The 22,742-nt window shown below is 42.5% G+C and overlaps 1 protein-coding gene across 31 annotated transcripts in view; it reads right to left on the bottom strand.

The window, feature by feature from the left end:
• SVIL (supervillin) overlaps positions 1–22,742 on the bottom strand; it is a 137,793-nt gene that overhangs the window by 95,459 nt on the left and 19,592 nt on the right. For 12 of the 31 annotated variants that reach the window (XM_038175027.2, XM_072033739.1, XM_072033741.1 and 9 more), the window contains exon 2: positions 14,202–14,290. Coding sequence is in view for 18 of the 31 variants with exons in the window: in XM_038175018.2 (XP_038030946.1) it covers positions 10,071–10,134 (64 nt within the window). In the remaining 13 variants the exon portion in view is untranslated. Of the gene's footprint in view, positions 1–6,855; positions 7,422–10,070; positions 10,222–14,201; positions 14,291–22,742 lie in introns of those variants that run through there. The other 19 variants (XM_038175018.2, XM_038175022.2, XM_038175021.2 and 16 more) reach the window with 5 other exon arrangements.

The raw sequence follows: 22,742 nt of genomic DNA, 5'->3' as shown, positions 1-22,742 counted from the left end.
TTATCTAAGTAATTCCCTTGGTCGTCCTTGAAACCAGCTCTAGGTTTCAGTCTCAAAGCCTGGTCTCTACCCCTTGATCTGTCTCAGCCCCTGATTTCCATCCTCTCTGTCCCTCTGTCTCCCTGCAGTCTTGCACAGGGGCCAAGCGGCCTGCAGTGGCAGGCTGCTTGCTAAGCCAGGAAGACAAGCCAGGGCAACCAAGCCTAATAGTCCTCGCTTTATCTTAAATGTTTGCTGAGAGGAATGTGCATAGAGTCACTTTCGTTCCTGACAATTACTTCCACAGAATCGTGCTGTCACGATACTTCACTGTCTGCATACAGCCTCACATCACCATGGGCAATTGCAAGTCGCTCATAAAAGTCTACTCAATTACTGGCCCTAGGTTTAACTTGGAAATACTCATCCATTTCATATTTCAGTAAGAAACTGGCAATTTCTATGCTGGCTTCAATCAAGTTGCAAAGCTTCTGAGATATTAAATAGAAATCTTTGGTATCTACACTTCAAAATTATGCCCCAGCTTTACTGTTACACTTCTTTCTAATTAAGACCAAATAAACCAGCACAGCCTCTGTAATTCAAGACAAAAGTTTATTTAAATCTCAGATGAAAGGTGCAGAACTGACTAACTTCAAGTAGCAGGCTGTTCACACCTAAGCCTCCATGATGCTCTTTCAGAAGCACAGAGTACACAACTGGGCAACTTGAGCACTGGGCTAGGAGGAACAGCAGTAGGCTTGGCTCAGGAATCAATACGGTGTCTTAGAATAAGAGAGAAGTTCTCTTTGGCATAAGACATAACGTGTTGTCCTATCTGCCTTATTGTTTAGGCCTCTGAATTCAGCAGGCTGAGGCTGTCGAGAACACAGTATGGTAGTGCCAGAGCTGCACACGTTTAGTGCTGATGTTTCACCCGGTGTGAAAGCACTGCAAGTCACTGAGGCATCTCACAGCTCATAGGGACCATGGTTTTTGTCCGTGCTTCTGCCTCCCAACCTTAGCAGTGTTCCCTACTTGTTTGTCCTTTGCTTTCACTTCCCCATGGAGCAGCTCTTTTCTCACCACCATGTGAATCAGCACAGGCTGTGGTGAGCAGGACTGGGGAACCCATAGGGCTAGAGAGAAGGGAACAAAAAGCCTTCAGACAGCAGCTCCCTGACCTGTGCGGCCAGGGGCAAACTGCAGCAGGTGGAGAGAAGGGGTCGGGAGCAAGCTGGGGGCTGACAATGGCCTGGAGGGATTCCTAAAGCAGTATTTTAAATCAGGGTTGTCACTTTCACTCTTCTCATCTGCAACTCCAAACCATCAGCTGCCCAAAGCAGTCAGAAAGCAAGCTTGGTAAGCCTAGCCTTTAGCATTTGCAGGGACACGACCCAGTAGGTGCGCTTGGGTATACCTAACATAGCTGGGCTTTTACTCACTGCTCTTCCTAGCGCCACTGACAGTAGGAAAGAATGCTGCTGGCCTCACCAAATGGTGTTTGAACTGTCTAGGCATTTCTATCAGAAACTGAGAGACCTGAATTTCAAACTTTCCAGCCAGAAACCCGCTCTCCTACTTCAGGTGACAGTCCTAAACCCCAGTCTACATGCATGGGAACTGCACGGCAACTCCTGAGCTCCCTTGGCTCAAGCTGGGCAGCTATGACGAACATGGGAAGTTTTACTGATGATTTTGTTTTTCTGCAAATATCTATTGCTATAAATCCTCCTAGTTAACGTTTGACACATTGCTAGCTCAGAGAACAAATGTTGGACTGAAGTGTGCTGAGCAGCCTCATGTCTTATTTTCTCCTTTGACTCAGCCATTACAAATCATTATATCCTGCATATACTTACATATATATAGGTATAAAATTCTAACATCCTGGTACATGATTAACACTGGAAAAACTTTATGACTTTGAGTAAGTGCCAGGACAGATCATTTTTTTCCTGTGCCCACCTAAATGGAACCCTCCCATGTAAAGAGTTGTGATTTCACCTGATGACTGATCAGCAAAGACTTCCAGCCTCTGGTCAGAAGAGAAATGACAACAGCTTGCATATACAGGATATTTCTAAAATTCACAACTATTCAAGTTACCAGAGCTCCTCTTAGCTGAACACTTCTCTTTCTTAGCTGGCACTCAGCTTGCCACACTTGAGTTTATGACCAAAGCTCTTCTGTTGAGCTCGGAGATGCTCTGGGACAAGCAATTCTTTGCTGCTGCTTCAGAGAACCTAACCTAACCAAGTGCTCCACAGCTCTCATATCCTGTTCCATGTCTGTGAGATCTTCGGCTGGACAGGTCACTTCAAATACACAGGGCAGGAGATGGCGAGATGAAGGCTTGGCATAGATTCCTACATTTGATCCTCCTCCACCTTAGCTGGCACCAGCACTGTCAGCCTGCCTGGCTCTTCACTGCATCAACTTGCATCTGCTGAAAGCATCAGTACATTCACATCAGTCTATTTACCCCTTTACAGACATGCCTTTCCCCTACGTACGTACCCTTAAGGCTGCCTGACCCATACACCCCAAAAATCTCGAGGCGACGTCGGTGATAGACGTACATATCATTTCAAAAAATTAAATCGCCTACGTAAGTACCTGTGGTTAGTTCAGTTAGTCATTCTTGCTCTGAAGGAAACAAGCCAAAGACCCTACTGCTTTCCTAGAAACTTCAGCAAGGAAAAAATACCAAAAGTTGTCCACGCAGCAAATTTTTGCAAATAGAATACATTTCTCCTAGGAGTGCTGTCATTCACTACTGCTTCCATTACCCAATAACTGTAACCAGCTGAAGCACTATTCTAGACGATTGCTATATAAGCAAAACTGACCCCAAAAATCTACTAAAAAGCTACTAATGGGTTTGCTCGTTCTCAATGCAATTGGTCAAGGATTACTGAAAGTACAACATTCCTGAAGCTCTGCAGAGGTACAGAAACATTTTCAGTGGCTGCTCAATTCAATTTTAAATGGCCGAGTAGCAGGACTCACCCCAGCCCAGAGACTAATGCAGTAATTGTCAAAACATCAGTAACTCCACTGTTTGCACATATAAACTGGCAAATGCATTTAGACAATATTGAAATTGAAACACAACCTCCGGATATTCACGCCTGCTTGCAGAGAGGACCCTTCCTATCTCATTGTTGCAATTCAGCAGTTTTCCACAGGGCTCAAGTTCCCGCTGAAAGCAATCTAACATTTGGGTATTTCCTTACGCTTTTGACTGTCCTTGTTCATTGCAGTTTCTTAGCTGCACGCTTTAGTAGTATGACACCTTAAAACCTTTAAAAATAAAAATAAAAAATAGCTACTTGTATTCACAAAGAACAGGAGGAAAAAAAAAAAAAAGTGAAATCCAGTGGAGCTGAAACCTTGTGGCTACAGGATTACCATTACTAACTCCTGGATACCAATGGAGTGCCAATAGAGGGCTGAGAAGCTGCTTCCAGCAGGACCTCACCTTGTTTCCAGTTGGTACTTAGCGGAAGATGACATTGAAATACTGTCCTTTTGTCTCTCTTATGTAAGCAGCTGGGGCAATTACTTTTATGGAATAGTTTTTCTAGCTGTCTCAGAGGCTCAGTTCCACTTCTTTTCAGAAACAGCAAGATTGAAAAAGCCATGTGTAAAGCACATAGCACCTGAGTACATTCTAGACCATTTTGTGCAGTCATTTTGATGGCACACCCCTCCCTTCTTGCCCGGCAAGCTCTCAGGAGACAGTGCTGGCTTTGTTTTATGCTGAGGAATAGACAGCAATTTTGACCGAATCTAACACCGATATGACAAAGGAAGAAAGAAATCCTGAAGGTCTTTGCTGACTGCCAACATTTTTATGGGTACAAGCCCTGAGGAACACGCTCAGCAGCCATGGACTCCACGGGAATGCTCAGTTCTGTGGGGAAATTACACATCTGCCTCGTGGTCTGATGTAGCCTGACGTGGTTTTTGTGTGTTTGTTGTTGTTTGTTTAGAAAGGTACAGGGCCTTGGTTATTAATAAACATGATGCTTTATGTCCGAGTTCACCGTGACGTTTGTTGTTTACCCAGAGAGACACAACCCTGGAAGTTAATTTTATTTGCAAATTTGAAGTCTGATTTTACAGATTTATTTTTTAACTCTGAAAACTGGCATCGTTAGAGCAAAGAGGGGCCATTTCATCAACTACATCCAGAGAAATCAGCAAATACTTAATGCATAATTGTTCTACCCTCTCTGCTGCAAGGCTCCCTTGAACATAACACCATGTGAGCAAGTGACATCAGAAGCATTTTTATCACCACTTACCCAATGCATTCTTATCTGCTTAAGGCAGATTCCAACTAGGACACGCTTTGCTCATTAAAAACCAGAGACCTTCCAATACATCGGTTAACTCTGAGCTGCCTAGTAGCTGGGAAAGTAGCAAGGAAACCAGGGAATTCATAAGGGAAAAGAACTTTGCCTACTGCTTCACTTAAGAGCATGCTGTTCCCTTCCATTAAGCCAAATGGAGGCTGCTGAGTGGAGAAAAAGCAGCCTGTGTCTTGTGCAAGAAAACAGAGTCGGAACAGTGATGCCTCTGGAAAGTGTTCCTGCAAACTACTCCAGAGATTTTTGCCTCTTTAAAGTTGTAAGGAGATCGCCATGCACAAGAGCCAACAACTTGGAGAGCAAAAACGCACTCCAGCAATGGCAATTCAAGCTAAATGAGCTTGTGCAATTTTTGGTTATATTCACTATATGAAAGGCTTCACAGATAAGAGCCTGTCTTGTGAATCCATTCTCAGCAAGGAAAATGACACTGTTGCATTTAAACAAAGAAGAAAACAAATAAATTCAATGTCAGTTTGTTTAAACAAGTGTACTATTAAAAGTTTTCATACCACTTCATCAACATAAATCTAAACAAGACAGAAACCTCAGCTCATAATGCATTATGACGTATGCATTATAACACACATAACCCTTTCCACACAGCAAACTGGCAAAAGACACCTCCAGCCTCTGTCTGGAAATGTCTCGGTCACAAATGGCTCAACACCACCCCCTCTGAGTCTGCCTTGACTCACTGTGAAGGAGAAGTGCGTATTCTGCAATTTCATTATTCCTTACCCTCTCTGGGGCTCTACGTACAATTAAACTTCTGCTGCAATCTCTCTTCTCCATATAAAAAGCAAAGATGGAATAGCCAGATTAGAACTCCTTGCCTGCTCTCCACTACTTTTATCCCATTACCACTAAGAAATATAAGAAATTTAGCAAAGAAATGCCAAAGCCAAAGCTGTATTCCTTCTGAGTAAAGCTTCTAGAGATCTGAAAATCTCCCTCACACTGCAAACTTCTGCCAGGAACGTCATTTAGCAATGCAGTTAAGACAAAACTGCATTGGAAAAGGTAGAATTAATGCTTAAATTGACCAACTAATCCCCCTGAGATACCAAGGAAGAATGTCTACCTGTTCCAAAATATTTAAGCACAAAGGGAAGCTGATATTAGTAGTTCTCATCAATCAAAATGTTTCCTGCATTACCCCCTTAGTGCATTTCAGCCTGAAACCCAAGTTAAGGACTCCTGCTCTTGTGCAGACCCAAGGGTAGCCAACTTCTATATCTGATGTCTTTGCTGATGTCTGTTTTAAGGCTTTTAAGGCACCGACCTCTTTTCTACCAGGCTCATAGGAGCACAACACAGACATGCTAAAGTGGTGGAGGGATTTATGTCAACTTGCATTCGAAGAAAAAAATCTGATCATATAAAAAAGGATGGCTAGTAAAAATACTAATTTTACTGGAAGCAATATAAAATATTTTAAGTCAAGAGCAAATTGAAGTTCAGGTCTGTTATTCCAGGCAAAAATTAACAGATAATCTGAAAGAGAATACTGATCACGCAGGCTTCCCCCACCCCCTGCGCAAAGGATCTGATCTCCTATAAAATCTACAAATAGAAATAAGTATTAAAATGGGCATCTGCCAAGGCTCACGTAATGGAGATTAAAAATATATATCTATTTTTTTCAACAAATACTCCTTACACTAAAATGCAGAACAGAATAAAGAACATTGAATTCAGAATAAAAATTCCAGAGCCATTTGACAGGCTAATACAAATACAGATTTGCAATCCAAAGAAAATGGACGATGGCCTTACATTGCTAGCTCCTGAAAGGGGAACAGAAACAATGGGTAGAGCTGTTTTTAAAACAGAAAACTTATTGGCAAGGACTCTCTACTTGCATTTCTGGAGATTAAAACAACATCTGGAACACCCTTGAAGCAAGAAGCCTCTTCTTCCCCCCCCCCCCCCCCCGTCCCCTGTCCCTCACTGAGCTCCCCCCTTTTAGCATCTGATCCTGCTGCAGAAGTGGATGGTAAAGCAGTGCCAGTGACTTTCACCTGTTGTGTCCTGGTCATGTTTAAAAATAAGAAAATATAAAAGTTGGAGGAAGCTTTCTTCGGAACACCCCACGAGTCAAAGTATAACAGAGCTCTCTAATGCAAGTATTCAATTACGTTTATAGTATGTCTTAAACAGGAGAAAATTACTACTGAAACTTTTTGTTTTTATGTGTTCTTACAGCTGCCTGTAGTGCTGTGGCTAAGGTTAACGTATTAAAACTAAAAAAGAAAAAAGAGTCACCTTACACACAAACCAACCAGCAACAGCACCTTCCATTCATAGCAGAATGAACTCATCCTCCAAGCAAAACCACAAGAATAAAAACACAAAATGCCTTAAGGAAGGCTGAATGACTGGCATGCACAGGCTGGAATAAACCCACTCACATTTCAACCTGACAGAGCCTCAAATACTCTCAAACAACTGGCTCCAACGACTGTGCACGCTCTCTGAAGGACATGCTACTTACTGCTGAATCCTGCAAAAAATCCACTTGTCTGCCTTTACACAAAGGAGGAGGAATTGAAGGCACAGATGTAGCAGAAGGGCTCAAACAAAGTCTTCTCAAAGTGGTTAGTAATAACTCCTGAAGCACTCTTTAGCCAAAAATTTTCATAATTCTTGTTTTAGAGAAGTTTCTTACTTCAGCTAAGGCTCCTTCCCAAAGGACTTAACACTCACCGCTAAGAAAACAGAAAAGTGACTTCACAAAGTTACCAAATATCAACACACAAGGCTGGCAAGTGCATGTGCAGTCAAGATGATTCAGATAAGTCAGATAAATTTAGAACAGCGCTTTCCTAAAAGCATGCGTTCACCAAATGCAGCAAATATGCAGGAGCTATATTCCAAGGGCTGATTCCAGACATTAGAGCAAAAAATTTATTAGGGAAAATCTCCTTTTAAGAGTTCGCTGCGATCCGAAGTCCTCAACAATGTTACTCCTCGATCTGCCTTTAGTACTTCCATCCATCCCTGGATTTATCCACAGAAAAAGCTATAGGCTCTCCAAGCTCAGAGGGACTAAGCCAAATGCAGTGTGGCAACTTCACATAGGACCAACCTTTTATGGTTGGAACAGTAGAGCTTTGATACAGCTAATCTACCATAAATAGCTCTTGAAACTCAGAAGGATCAAATCAGCTGTTTGCAACAGTCCCAGCCTGGAGCTGCTTCCAATCCAATTAGATTGTCAACTCTACCTTCCAGCTTTCCTTTTTATTTGGTCCTTTTTATTGCCCCACGACTTTTCGAGTCCTGCTCCTGCAAGAAGCTAAACGCTGCACAGACAAATGCAGCAGAATAAAACGTGTTTAATAAAAACTGAAACAAATGAGTAAGTGCTCTTGCAATTATCTCAAGGAGCAGAAGTTTTAAAACAGCCTGAGCATTCGATGCCTTTTTTTAAATCAGCCCTGACTTGTAATGCCAACTTGCAATTCAAAATAAGTAAATGGCTCTGAGAGCAGTCTGCTCAGCTTTAAAAGGCTGGTTAAAAAAAAAAAAAAAAAAAAAAAAAAAAAAAAAAAGATAAAAACTCATGGAGCACTATCGGTCTCCCAGATTAAGGCACTGAATTGCTTGCTTATTTTTTCTGTAACTTAGACACAATTGCAAAGCACTAGAACTCACTGTTAGGAATTTTTATATTACAGTGTTTCCTTTCTGGTATTTAGAACCATTTTCCCATACAGAAACTCTAATTCAAGAATTCTTAAATAACCAGGAACTTCCAAAATGCATGTTTGCTACCGACACAAGCCAACAGATCTCCGAAAACCACCACATGGACTCCTAGAGCACGGTGACTGCCGAGAAATTAGTGCAGGGCCACTGCTGTGAAAGAGGATACCCGTTCGGACCCCGTGAAGCACAGATGAGCAGCATTATCTTTACGGTTCACTTCACAGTGCAAAGGAACAGCACACAAGCATGTAAGCGTACATAAACAAAAGATGTATTTTTAACTATGTATTATTAACGTCTCCCCACTAACTCTTTCCAAAACAAAGAGTTAAATTACCCCGGCACAGTGCAGGAACTCCAGCACTCCAAAGGGAGATGTGTCTTGGCTCTACGGCCTGAATCCATACCTCCTGCGACCACTGACACCCTGAACATTGCCAGAGCACCCTCCTGTAATACCAGGCATGATATCTAGCATTTAAACATCAGTTCTTCTTGCACAAGACAGGGAGAAGAGCATTTCTCATTCCCCGTATTCAAACTGCTTCAAGAAGGGCCTGGAATTCAGCTCCTCTGGAGGCCACTCTAATCAAAAGGACAAAAAAAAATCCACCATGGGAAATTCTGTGTCCCTTTGTCAACTACCTGCCACCCTGCTCCTCTCTGAGCTGGTGTTAAATGTTATCACCTCAATTAAAGGACCTGGGGTTTAACTGCTGTGTAAAGTACGTAACACACACTGAACGCAGGAGGAGCCCCTGCTTTCCATCTTGCCTGCGCAGATGATGGATGACGAAGTAACTTCAATTAAGCGTGGGTGGGTTAAATGAAGAGGCTTGTGTTTTGCTCTAACTGTGCATGAAGAACCCAGCTGTGTCACTTTTTAGAAGTGTCAGAAAAGTCAAAGAGTTGGAACTGGGCACAGAGGGCTGCCCTTTAGGCCCTACTAAATGCCCAACCAAATGAATTCAGATGCACAGGGGACAGCGAGCTTTTCATTAGCGTGGAGCAAACCGAGCATGTGACAAGTAGATTAAACAGACCTGCAAGATCTGCCTGAATAAGTTTATCACTTTGAATGCCGCCTGTAGAACTTGTCACATTGTGCTTGCTCTGCACAGTGGTGAAAAAAAGTAGCCAAACCCATTGCTGACAAAAATTCAATGGAGCTCGTAGAATGCAGCAAGCATGCCTGCAAGTGCTAAAGAGAAAGAGCAGTCGTGAGCACGCTGCCAGAGCACAAGTGCTGGCGCTTCGTGCCCTATCCATAACCATTTCAAATCTTAGGTCTTTTATTACTGAGGAATTTGAAGGATGTGAGTTATGACATGGGAACACACCCCCTCTCAAGGAGCAGGACTGGGATTCCTTGTTTCTTTCATACAAACCACTCCACATCTTACTGCTCACGTCCATTCTCCCTATCACACAGGGCGCTATCATAAAGATTCCACTTTTGCAGCTAATTTAAAAAAAACAACTACGTATGCTCTTTTCACACACACTTACTTGGATACAAACTCACAGAACAGAACTGACTGTCATGGGAACGCAGCGTTTTCTTCCTCTTCCTCTCCAGTACAAAATTTCTCTAAGCAGAGCAGAAGAAGCCACATCCAATATATTAAATCACCTCTAGCTCTTCAGAGCAAGCGTGAGATCTGGCTTGTACTGTACAAAGAGTATCGCATCTTTTATCAAAAAAAAAAAAAAAAAAAGAGACGCCATGCCCTTCTAGGCCACAGGTTCTGCCTCAGTAAAGACAAAAGCACACATGAACAGACACAACTTTGGTACCATGGTCTTGCTTTGCAAGATAGTAACAGTCAAGACAAAACACACAGTAGAGTGCACACGGTTTGAAAAGTCTGAAGTGAGCCAGCATGCATTCATTTAACATTTCAGCTTCCCTGTTTACAGATATCTTCTCTTCAGCAGGGGTCGGGAGGGAAGGGCAAAACTTCCCAGAAAAATCAGATTTAATAACGAGTGACTTACCAGCATCCATTGTCAGAATCATGACCCCACTTCTGTGTCCCAGGAAGCAGGAAGCCTTACCCATCCAGTGCTTGCGAATGACTCAGAAGGACAGCATGGCTTTGTTTCAGCTTATATCTTCCAACTCATTCACCCCTCCTCCCTCTTGTGGGATAAAAGTGTTGCCTGTGCCTGACCACCCCCATTGGCTCCGTTCGGGAGCCACTCATTCAGCACACTCAAGTTGCTGTGAGAGCCTAAAATCAGCCATAGAGAAATTCTTCCTGATTTTTTTTTTTAAACCCAGCCCCCTTTTTGTACTTCTGGGAGAACAAACCGTTCATTGTTTCGCTATCAGACACACGCTACAGCTGGTGGTGTTGTCACAGGGCCAAGAAATTGCCCGTGCTCGGAATCGATGAGGAGGTGGCCAGCTGGGGAGGGCTAGCATCAGCCATCCCCAACGCCAGGCACTGCCTGCCCGTGGAGGTAACACCTTGTGCCTTGTGTCAAAGCCTACACCCTCCAGCTCCTCTTCAGTGCATCTATATACAACCCACAAACTGAAGATCTTGTGGTTTGCCAGGGAGCATTTACTCTTCCATTTTATTTTTAAATAGGTAGAATGGCAAAGGGCTGCTGCCGCACACCTCGACTCCACACGTGAAACTGCAGTGAGGAAAGTCCTCTTTTTCTTTTCTGTCTTTTAAATCTGAAGGGTTTTCTGAACGTAATAGCTGGCACGAGCTAGGCTCTGCCCAAGGAATTTGGAAAGCTGCTACAAGCTATTTGTGAACCACCACCCCAGTCAGATAATACAGCGTCAAAAAAAACCTCGCCACAATGCAAGTGAAACTCTATCTGATCAAAAGACATCTCAATCCTTTGTTAATTTCAATCAAACGGTAAGACAGCCTAAAAAGCATGCACTTGGAGGGAGAGAAGGTAGAGGGCATTTGTTCCTTTCCGTCCAATGCAATCCTCAAGAACTTCCAGTGTGACTCTGGGAGGCGAGCGCCTGCATCTCACAGTGCGAACTGCTGACAGACGCGCTATCTGTGCCTGGAGCTTCAACACACACAGTGAATGAAACGCTGGCGTTCTTCATCTTCTGATAAGAACTACCTTGGCTAAATAAAGCATGGACATATTAGGCTGCCATCTCGCCACGTTAGTCACCGCTAGATAACCTAAGATTCATAACTCCGCGATACGGCCACGGGTGTATTTTGGAAGTGTTGCTTGTGCTTGTTGAAATAAACAGAGCTTCCTCGCCTCCCATCCTCCATTTTTAGAAAAGGTATCAGTTGCAAGTCTCATACGCTAACGTTTGCAAAGGCACTAACGAAGTTCGAATCCACCATTCGAAGAAATTAGCAGAAGCAGTATATTTACAGCATCACTTCTCAGATTTCTTGACCTTCTCTTGCTCCACATGACTTTACACCAACATCTTGAGTCATTGCAGTTTGAGGGAAGCAAAATATTCCTTAAACCAAAAATTTCTGACATTTTCAGTAGGACACTGTGACAAAAGCATTGGAAAGAGGTAGGGGCAATTCAGATTCTAGAAACACAAGTTTTCAGTGAATGGAGATCAGGTGGACACACTGCTCCTCAAAAACTTCCTACAAGGTTTTTGCTTTCAGAAGGGCTGTTAAACAGAATCAACTAGTGGTTTCATCCAAAGTTTACAACTCTCAAGTTGCCAAGATGCTATTTTGTTGACTATAATCAATAGCTAAGTTCATTTGTCACCAACCCAAGCCACGTGCAGAGATGCACATTAAACTTCTGGGAATGATGCAGGGCATAGCTTACTTCCTTACCAGTAGTCATCCATTTGAAGAGGGATGCAGCAGTATGGAAGATGCTTTTGCACTCTCTATCTACCCCATACTTTTTCACTTGGCATCATCTTTATTAAAAATTCACAACAATCTGGACAAACAACAACAAAACATGATAACAAAAATCAGAGCTTTGAGTATTGCACTTCAAGCTGTGCAGTCCCAAAGCATGAGGGGATCTAGGTAGAAGATAACCAAAGACCAGTCCTTACCAACAAGGTAGAAAACAACCAGCGAGAACCCTGCACCCTGCACTAGGTACCAAGCTAACCCAACAATAACACGTTCATCCTCAAGCAAACTGAGCGTGATTAATAATCACTGCCAGAAACTGCTCCAGTAACCAAATGCACACATTTCAAGAAAATACTAGCATACACTGTACAGAGTGAACCACTCTCAAGAGGATGATCTTCGTTGTATGCTTGGCTTTTGCAAAAAGTCCAATACTACTGCTCTGCAGCAGTAAATCACAAAAGTTCAAAGTATTCTCAAATCAGAAAGAAGATTAAAAAAAATCTAGGTCACTAAGAGATTGTGAGGTACAGCCTGGCATTAGTGCTTAAACAGGCTACTTCTGCTCACTTTCGGAAAGCATACAGCTAATAGCAGATGTGAATACGCCCATTCTAAATATTTCTGGAGGACACTTTACAAAAATGCTTTTATTCAGGATTGTCAAGATTCAATACATTTTTTCATGACCATGCAAACCAATTTTTTTTTTCAAATCTTGGTCAAGTTTCATTTTTCTACTTCAACTCCTTCCAACTTTTCAAGCTGCCTAGCATGTGTGAGAGGATAGCAAGCACTGTCCCTACTCCTCCGCTTGTTTTTAACATCTTAAAAAAAAAAAAAAAAAGCCAAAAAAAAAAAACACCACAGCTCTTATTCAACCTTCCACTCTTTACAGAACGCTCCCTGAGCCATCAGAAGCTAGGAAAGTACCTTCTATCCCTTATTTTGCAGACACAAAATAGTGAGATCCTGACCATCTCTAAAAAATCACATCTCACCACTCACAGAAACTACATAATTCTCAGAGCAATATTAATCCCATGCACTACACAAGTTGTGGGAATTGTCTTTATGGGAGTGACAGAACCTGATAGACACACATGCACAAAAAAAATAAGAAAAATAAAAGTTAAAAAGGTCCCTTTTGTTCTTGGTTCGTGTGGGAAAGTGCTTTACCACTTTCTGTGGGGAAAGCAACTGTAGTATATGTGTAAGATCTGGCTGGATTAAACAGTACTTTGAGCTTTCAAATAACAGAAGGAGTTGAAATGTTCTTGAAATCATTTGTACAAATAGCTTTATACTTCGAGGGTGATGTGCAAACAAAATGCATTGCATTTATATTCTGTGTTGGTTCTATTCGAGTTCCCCGAATAGCTGTCCTTTATAAAGGAAAGAGAAGGTGCTACAGGTGAAGAAATATTTCTCTCCAGTAAGGGAGAAACAACAGCTGAAGGTGGAGGAGAAGGATTCTCTGATTGTGTCACCCCACTATTTGTTTCCAAATACAGTGACAGCATGGGCCTATTTATAATTTTACCTCTCAAAAAGAATCAATTCCTCAGCGTTACAAAGCAGGAAGGAGTCAAAAGCATAGCTCTGAGCATGACAAGGATACTAAACGAGGCTGGCATCAAAGTGCTCTGCTGGTCACCTTCATAGAGCAGATCTTTGATGTCTAACACTATACACTCAGGTCACACAGCTGCAGCCTGCTCTGTAAGGCTGGACAACGTGTACTAGACAACCTCACTCGTTACAGAAGAATCTAGAAAGTTATTTGAATCAGAGTAAATGACACAGAGCTATAAGGCCACACGTGGTAGGGCGAGATTCAAGCATCAACAGGCAAGAACCAAAATAACTGAATTAAGTCTAAGCTGCAAATATATCCTCAAAAATCTGAAAAATGAAGACTGTACAGCTTAGAGGGCAGACCATAGACCTGCAATTAATTAAAATGTTACATTTCAAAGAAGTGCCATTAGAATGGCTACTTATTTTAAAATGCAACAATTGGAAGAGGGAGCAACAGAAGGGCTGGAAGAAGGGATCCACCCCAGCTGCCTGCTGGCTCTCGCGGCATGCTGAGGTGAAGTTGGGGAACATCTCTTGTCACTTTCACATTGAATTACATTTCTTCTACACATACACAAGGAGGTATAGATGGATTCTGCTTTAAATGTTTTGTACAAACTCCAGAATAACAAACAAACAAAAAAAAAACGACAAGAAAAAATAGTTCATGGTTCAGATCTACACACATTCTTCATCACACACCCACCTTAAATCCCAGTCATCCAGGTCTGACTCTCAAGGTACACCTGCATTACCATGTCCAAGTGGCTCACAATCCAAAAGGCAGTCCTCCTCCTACAAGAAATAAACACAAAAAAGTATGGGTGAGAACCACAAATTCACATCCCAAGGTATGAAAACAACTTTGTGCAACTGCCTAGTATTTCTAAAGAATTGACTACATGGAAAAGAGCAGTTTGGAGTATACAGCTACCTCATCCATTCATATGGACAAGATTGCCACCACAAGCAACAGCACTTTTCAGAGCCTACCTATTGATGTGCTGTAGCTACATTTACATGAAAAGAGAAGTTTTGCAAGTTTAGTTTAGGAACCCCAAGGAACCTGACCCTTCAGTTACTGAAGTCAGAGCCTTTAACATGGAACACACTCTTGAGCTAACTATTCAAAAACTGAGCTTTTACTTAACAACCTCACAGAAGATAGTCTGTATTACACCTTTCAGTAAGGCCATGCAGCACTGAAGACGACAAGACCAACACACCATCTCCCAGAAGACTACTATCTTCAAAATCCAGTTTTAAACATCAATGGATGCTATTGGAAGAGCCATAATAAACCATCTCCAGGTCTGCCTGTAACACAAATCACCTTCCCACAGGGTGACCTAGCCCAGGTGTGGTGATAGATGTTGATGAAACGCTCAATTCAGGTTGTTTCAGCCTCGATTAATTATCCTGGCACTACATTGTCCTTTTAGAGAGGCCAACCCCTTGAACTCATAAACCCACAGTAATCAACGACTCAAGGCTGGCTGCTGTATTCTCTACCACTGATGAGGCTGTTTCTTCCCACAGGGAAGCAAACAGAGCTCTGATGCAGACAGAAAATAGTCTATGAAATATTATAATATTATATATTATATAATATGAACAGTCCACGAAGTAGTACCTGCAGTTAAAGAGATTATTGTCTCCCCTTTGCAACAACCAGCTGCAAAAAACATATTTTTATTTTTGCAGGGTGAGGTTCAGCTCACCTGCGTGGTATTTTTAGGTGGCAAAGATACCACTCAGGTCTTTCACTTTCACAGCTGCTTGACTAAACTTCCTTTTTTAATCTAATAGGAGGCACCAAATGACATCATGATATCCTGAGCAACAACTGCTAAGAGCAGCCAGATCTCTGCTCTGCCTCCACTGCAGCTGCTGAACATGTCAGACACTAAGAACAGCATCTAGAGAAGAGGTCAGAGCACAAATAATTCACTGAAAAGACAGAATAACAGGAATTCTGCTTGAGTTCAGAAAAAAATCTGAGTTTAGGAGGCAAACAAAACCCTAGACACAGACTACCTTAGAGCCTATGGGAACAACAATTCAGCCCACTCCAAAGTGTCATGCAGCTGTTCACACACATTAACCAATTGAGTTTTTATGGCCTACCCACACTTATTTTTGTATTTCAGGTAAGAAACTAATCTAAAGTTCCTTGAATACGGTAAACCACAACCTACTGTCTGCCCATCTCCAGCTTTCTGAGAAATGTTCCTCTGAGGTGAACGAATGGCAGAGGCTTGCTGACAAGCCAAGGGTTTGAAAAGCAGTAATAGCTTTGGTCAACTACTTCAAGGGTTTCCTGGAAGTCACCACGAGGTAGGAAAAGATGACATTTATAATGCACAGAATGTATTAAACCTAGTCTGTGCTACCGCTGTTCCCCTGCTGTATTTCATTATTTCTTCTGCTTGGGAAATGCTACGTTTGTGTACTGGCACAAACCTGAGAAAACAGCACTGCAGGTTTGAAGGCCTGTATCTCTGAGGCCTGATAAAGTCTGTCCTTGCAAAGGGACCTTGAATACCCAGTGTGAGCTGAACTATCTTGACAGATTTGGGGTGGGTGTTTTTATTTATTTATTATTTTTTATGTTTGCCTATGTCACTATATTTTATGAATCCCTCTTAGCGTCAGAAGTCTTGCAAGAAGTTTTGGCACAATCAGACAATGAAGCTAGCACAAGGCCCAAGAAATACAGAGCACCTATCAATGAGCATTTGAGATTGCAATCAAAATATGAGAGCTGGAAATTGAATTCCAGCCTTTTAAAGCCTGACCTTGGCTGCGATTTTCTGTGCTCTGTCCAGTTCATCTGAGAAGTGTCTGGCGGGTCACTCGAACCACACATCTGACAACTCCTGCATTGTGAGAGCTTGGAACAAAAGCAGGAAAAGGCACTCCAAATACTCATTTTCCCTTTCTGAAGAACTCTGCCTTGTTACATACTTGATGTCTCCTGGGGTTAGACTGTATATTATGAAGAAAAGACAGACACCAACTCATTATCTGGATGCTGGATATTAGGATTTAGGAAGATGGGCTAGTTGGTAACTGCTTCCACTTAGCTGCAAAGACGCAACATTTTTGACCATGAAAAAGAGTCAAGCTTTCAGTTTTTCTAGACAAAGATTATCCCGGATGTAGATAACAACAATATTTGCTTGGACTTATCACCCAAAAGCCGAATCAGGAAACTGCCACTTTGTACACAGCAGACAGAGCTATACCTGCTCTGTAAGGATCTACGGTGACCCATCGGGTTATCTATAGGGTGGCTGCATGATAGATATGACAGCTTTTATGCCACCCTTTAATACCATGTTTAAATAATGTCTCAGTGTGTCTGTACTTCATGAACGGGAACAAATTGAGCTTGGTCTGGTGGGAGGTGTCCCTGCCCATGGCAGGGGGTTGGAACTGGGTGGGCTTTAAGGTCCCTTCCAACCCAAACCATTCCATGATTATATATATATGAATATATAAAGCAAATTTTCTTGATAGCCCTAAATGCAGATCTATTTCATTAAAAAAGTGAGAATTTCCTAATCAACTGCTTATAATCAGGCATGTTCCATTCCTCAGAAGGACCTTGAAGGGCTTGTGGAGTTTATGCTGTTTGTTTTCACAAGATAAACTTTTTCTCTTCATCACTCCGATGTCAAAAAGGACAGGAAAAGGAAAGAATTTTGTAGGGTGTTTTATTTATCGACTTGTATCACATTGTTCTGCAAAGCCTTCCTCTTCTCAGGCTCTTCAAACACAATCCAATTAAGTTTGAGCACATAAAACTTCTTAAAGTTGTTTTGATAAGTCACCATTCCGCAAAGCTTTCGTACAGATTCGTTTCTCACAGGGAGTAGGAAAACCCAGACTGGAAATACCCGGGGAAGAGGCGGGGAGTCAGCAAGTTTCCTGTAAAGCGAGGAATCCTCAGAGGGAGCCCAGTTTTAGCAGAGCCTCACACCTCCTCCACACTGTCTGAGCTGAGGTGCCATCCTGCTTCGTGCTTCAGAAGCACACAACAAAACATACCAGGCAGCAGCCAAGTGCAAAGGAGATTTTCAGACTGATGGTTATGCTTTTACAGCATCCCCTCTATATCCCTGCCCCACCAAAAAGAAAGATCACAAAGATGTTCATGGGTCTGGGTCTCCCACACAGAAAAATCTCTTAAAAACAGCAAAATTCAGCTGTCTGCACTCACCCCCTACATTGGTCCTTGCCCCTTTTTTCTTGTTCTCCAGTCATTCAGGAAGAACCCGATGCAAGAACAGGACACAGAGGCTTCTGTTTGTACCCAATTCTCTTAGAAAAGACACTCGGGAGCTCAAATCCACCCTAGTGTTATTTCTTCCATTCCGTCCTCTCACTTAAATTATCATTTATGCACACACGGGGATCTGCTCCAACCAGGACTCTCCTTCAGCTGATTTCTCTTCCATCTGACCTTACTTGACACTGTTGTACTTGACCATCTGGCTTAGTCCCCCTGGCCTATGATGTTTTCAGAAAGTCTGCTGTTGCACATTCCAGATGTTGAAAGGAATCCCTTTTCTGCATTGCTGAGGAAGACATGCTGAGGAGCCAATCTCTGCAAGTCTTGTGGTAGAAACATGCATGACTGCTTCCCTCAACACCCAAAAGTGAAACCACTCACCCCAAAGTTACCCATTTATCCAGCTGAGAGCTACCCAAAGCATAATAGGTACAGATACAACTCTCTCACCACACCAGGAGTAGGTTTACACAGTGCAAGAGTGACAGATGACTCCTAAAACTAACACAGCTTATGGAAATATATTATCCGAACCAAAAAGTCACGTTACTACAAAGCAGCATAAATGTTTGAGGTGCATGTTGGAACAATCAAGCGTGCACATTTATCCTTACCACATTAAAGCACTATTATCGATACATGCCAAATACTTCTTGAGCAAGGAGAAATAAAAGCAGGAAGCCCAAAAAAGCCCTTTCGCCAAGAAAGTCATAAGACATGTTAATGTGAAGTTTTTTCCATAGTTGTAGGCTACAGTTTCTTGTCAAATCTGGTTTCAAATTTGATGAAACAGGATTCTGCAAGAAACTCTACACCATCTCACAAGCTGCCGTCATACACTGACCTCTAGTGTAATAAAGACTCAAAACATCAGAAGTCTCTTCAGAGCCTTAGGAAACATTATTGAGTTATTTTCCCAACACTCTGAAGGACGTTTCCGTGAAATAAAACACACTTCAGTCAGATGGTGCCAGCAGGATTATTCTCGATTGTTTAAGAAAACTGCAGCACTGGTAAAAGAAGCTACAAAACTTAAATTCTTTTAAGGAATGTGAGGCTCGTGCTGTGTTTACATGAAGTACTTTGTAACAAAACTGTATTTAGGTACTTTGAGCACCAGCTTAATTTAACATCTAAATATTCTGGATGTACAGAATTGTTTCCTAACTAAACTTTTACAAACCTCCATTAAAAAACATCTCAAACATAAACACTTGTCTCTGGCAAGCTCTCTACCTGAGAAGCACGATTAGATCAGCCCAGGTTCTGTATCACACTCTCAGACAGCACGTGGAAAGAGCTGTTGGCTCACAGGTGCTCACTGTAGCTAACACTCAGGACAAGAAGTCTGCTGGGAACAGAAGATACAAAAATCCACGTGGGTCCTCATTCACTAAGGACCAGCCAGAGCACCCAGAGCCACCCCAGGCAGACCAAGGTGGGAGAGCGGCTGGTTGGTTTTGCCCAAAAGCTTTTAAAAAAACATTGTTAGTTTCCAAATTGTCAGCTTAAAACCTTAACAGAAACATTTTCCCCCACCAGCTTTAACAATTGAAATGTCAGCATTTTGTTATGAGCTAACTATAGTTTTATTATAAAAACTAATTAATAGAGGTGGAGCCAATTTCAAGACAGCATTGCGAACAGGACAATTAAAACGGATGCCTACGTTACTTAGGGCCATTGAACCATTTCTGGTATAAGCCCTAAACACCTGTCCAGAAGGCTTTGCACAACAAGTCCCAGAGATACTCAATTTAATTCAAACTCCTGTAAAAGCAGGGTGTCGTTCAGAAGCAGCTTCTGAGAAGTGACATTTTCAAAGTGTCCAAGTGTTCCCATTTCTGTACATACGGCCTCTGAAATTCAGGCATACACGGCTAAGTTGGAACAAAACCTCTCACATGCACTCTAGAGGGCAAGCTCTTGTACGCTGAAATGTCTTTAGAACAAGACATTAAAAGCTTAGGAAATATCAAGTTCAAAAAGATTGCAGCACAGCATGAAAACAGCCGTCGCAATTTCAATGTATGAAGGAAGTATTTGGAAATCATCTCCAAGACAGTTGTTTGAAACTAAGTTCAGATCAACTAGAGGAGGTCCTTCATCTTTCTGTTTCCCTATCCGAGACTGTGAAGGCAATCTAGAAAGTAAAGATTGATTTTTTTTAAGGCTGGTTTTTAGCTGTGAGTACCATAAATCCTTATCTGTACTGACAACACCTAAAAGAACAGGTTTGCATTAAAAACAAACAAACAAAAAACAACGTAATTATTCAGTTATAGGTTTAAACCTAAACATCTTAGGTTTAAAGCTACTTCTGAAATACATGTATGGAACCAGGAAGACAACAGTTGGCATCTACGACACTTGCCTTCTACCCAACAGGGAGCTCCTTGCTGCCCCAGCAATGAACAGAGCACCCAAAGCAGCCCCCCTGCATCCATCCTAGGTTGGGTTTGGATGTGCTGTATCCTGCAGTCTTACCTGGCAGCCTCTCATCAGACCTAACACCAAGTACACAAACTGTAATGAAGCACAGCACCCTTCACGCAATCCACTAAAGAGTCCAGAAGAAATGGGATTCCTGGCCACTGGTCCAGAACTGCCAAGGACAAACCTCACCTATAAGAACCGCTTTGCTTTTCTATGCCCCAGCCCTTTTACGGCCAAATGCTCATACCCCAGTTACAGCACGAAGTCAAAACGGTAGGACTCAGGATTTCCAAGGATATCGGCCACCAAGTAAGGTCATTTTGGGCTGAGTTATGTATAAGATGATATTTCAATATGAGAGATCCTGGTCCAAGCCACACACTTCACCTCCAATTCAACCATGCCAGCTTGGCCACCTAGTTACCTCCCATACAGCCAACACATCACTCAGAAAAGGAGCTGTAACAAGAAGTCACTTATGCTGAACTGCCATTTCTACCCACCAAATGCTTTGCCAGGGACCAGGAAAGCACAGCACCGCTACTCCCAGTCCAAAGGGGGCAATGGCTAAATCACCGAGCACATCAGGCAGATCCCTGAACAAGAAGTGCATGGAGAAGTGCATAATTGAGTTCTGATGGCTTGCACAACAGATCCTTGCCATTGTATTTGACAGAATGTGTTCTTCCAACTATTTCTGCCCTAAATTCTTGTATTTAATTCAACGCATGTGGCGATGGAATGACTTTTAGAACAGTGGTGTGCATCAGTACACAGATGTTCCACATTTGTCATGTCACATGAACCTTGTGGCCGACACCCAACCATTACAGGCTAAAAATCCTCCTACATAAAAATCCACATATGATGCATTTGTTCCTAGACAAACATCGGACAGCATGTTGGGTTGCTAAAGACATTATTGGAGAATCCAGACTTTTTTTCTTTTTTTTGAACTGGCACAAGCATTTTTTGGTTTCCAGAAATAGAAGTAAATATATATTGACACACTCTCCAATATACTAATCACAGAAACTGATGCCACAACACATTACCTAAGCTTTGCCCTTGGACCCTTACATTCAGCACTGTGATCAAAATAAGGACCACTGCTCAAGCTGTGGTATCCCTGTAAGACACTTGTGTGCCCAGGACTAGTGAAATATTCTGTGCTAAATGTTATATCAGGCAACTGATAAAGTGTCACGCTGCAGGTTGCATGAGATATCAGGCAATTGTGTGCTGACTTTTTTTTCCCAAACTGGCAATGTAATACCATGCACGCATTCCTGGGCTATCGAGGCAGTAGCCCTAAAACACAAAGGGGCTGTAGCTGGCACATCACTGTCTATCCAACCACCACATTTGCAAGGGAAAGCGACCTGAAGCTAACTCTGTATTCCTCATCAAATGCACACAGCCTACATGCAGAAATCTACACGACCAGTACATTTGGATTTTGGCACATGCTAGAAAGCCGCTATTAATTCATACCATACATCAGTACCTGTAAGCAAACAGCACATTCAAATCAATCTAAAGCCTCTTTCTACCAGTTACTGCATGTCACAGATCAGCAGCCAGCACCCTACGACATGAGAGAGATGGTTTCAGTTTCTTGCTGGCTGAAGCTCGTGTGACCTTGGAGAAGCCCCTGTAGCCCCGCAGCAATCTCAGCTGGCTGCCAGATCCTCCGTCCTCTCCCTGGCTGCTGAGCCTGTCCCTTCCCTGCTCCACGACTTGTTCGGCCCTGCGCTGACTCATTTCAGACCAGCAACCATAAAAATAATTCAATTCCTTCCTTACATGTTGACCACACAAATGACTCAGTGCAAGGTCAGAAAAGCAGAGCTGGTGCGGAGAGGAACGCTGGCACATGTGGATGAGGGCATGGCACCACATTGCAGCTTCTGGTTCATCGCCTGAAATTCACAGACCTGTTCAATCTCAGAGAGGTGAGGATGAAAAAACAGAGGTTAAAATGTAACCGTCTGGAACAAGTTTTTAGATGCTGCCCCTAGGGAAGGGAATTGTTTCACAGAACACCTATCTGGGAGAAGCCTGTGGCTCCCATCACTCAGGTGCTGAGGTTCAGAGTCAGACAATTACAGAAACAAAGTTTTCAGAGGCTCCAGGCCAAGCCTCTGTTTTGCAGGAAGCTGCAGTACAAGGGAGGTAGGAAGGAACAGGCACAGAATTGGTCTTCTCCTGTTCTGGGAAGCATTTCTTCCTCAGCCTGGTGCAAGTGTCATTTATTTCCCAATTCTTCTATTGATACAACTGTCATAGGCGAAATAATAAGACAGGATGTGTGGGATTAGAACAGACACACATTAATAGTACCAAAGCAGGACAAGAAACGTCACAGCAAGTGTTCAACTTATTAGCACAATCCAGCAGAGCAAGTAGTGAAAACCTGACTCAACATTTACAGGTTATGGTAGACAGAAAATGAGAAAGGTGACCTGTTGGAAACAGCTATATCGGTAAAGAAATTCAGCACCTATCTAATAA

This window comes from Anas platyrhynchos, chromosome 2, assembly GCF_047663525.1.
Source record: "Anas platyrhynchos isolate ZD024472 breed Pekin duck chromosome 2, IASCAAS_PekinDuck_T2T, whole genome shotgun sequence".
NCBI classification, from domain to species: domain Eukaryota; kingdom Metazoa; phylum Chordata; class Aves; order Anseriformes; family Anatidae; genus Anas; species Anas platyrhynchos.
The sequence above is the reverse complement of the archived record's forward strand: the minus strand, read 5'-3'. Positions and strand labels throughout refer to the sequence as shown.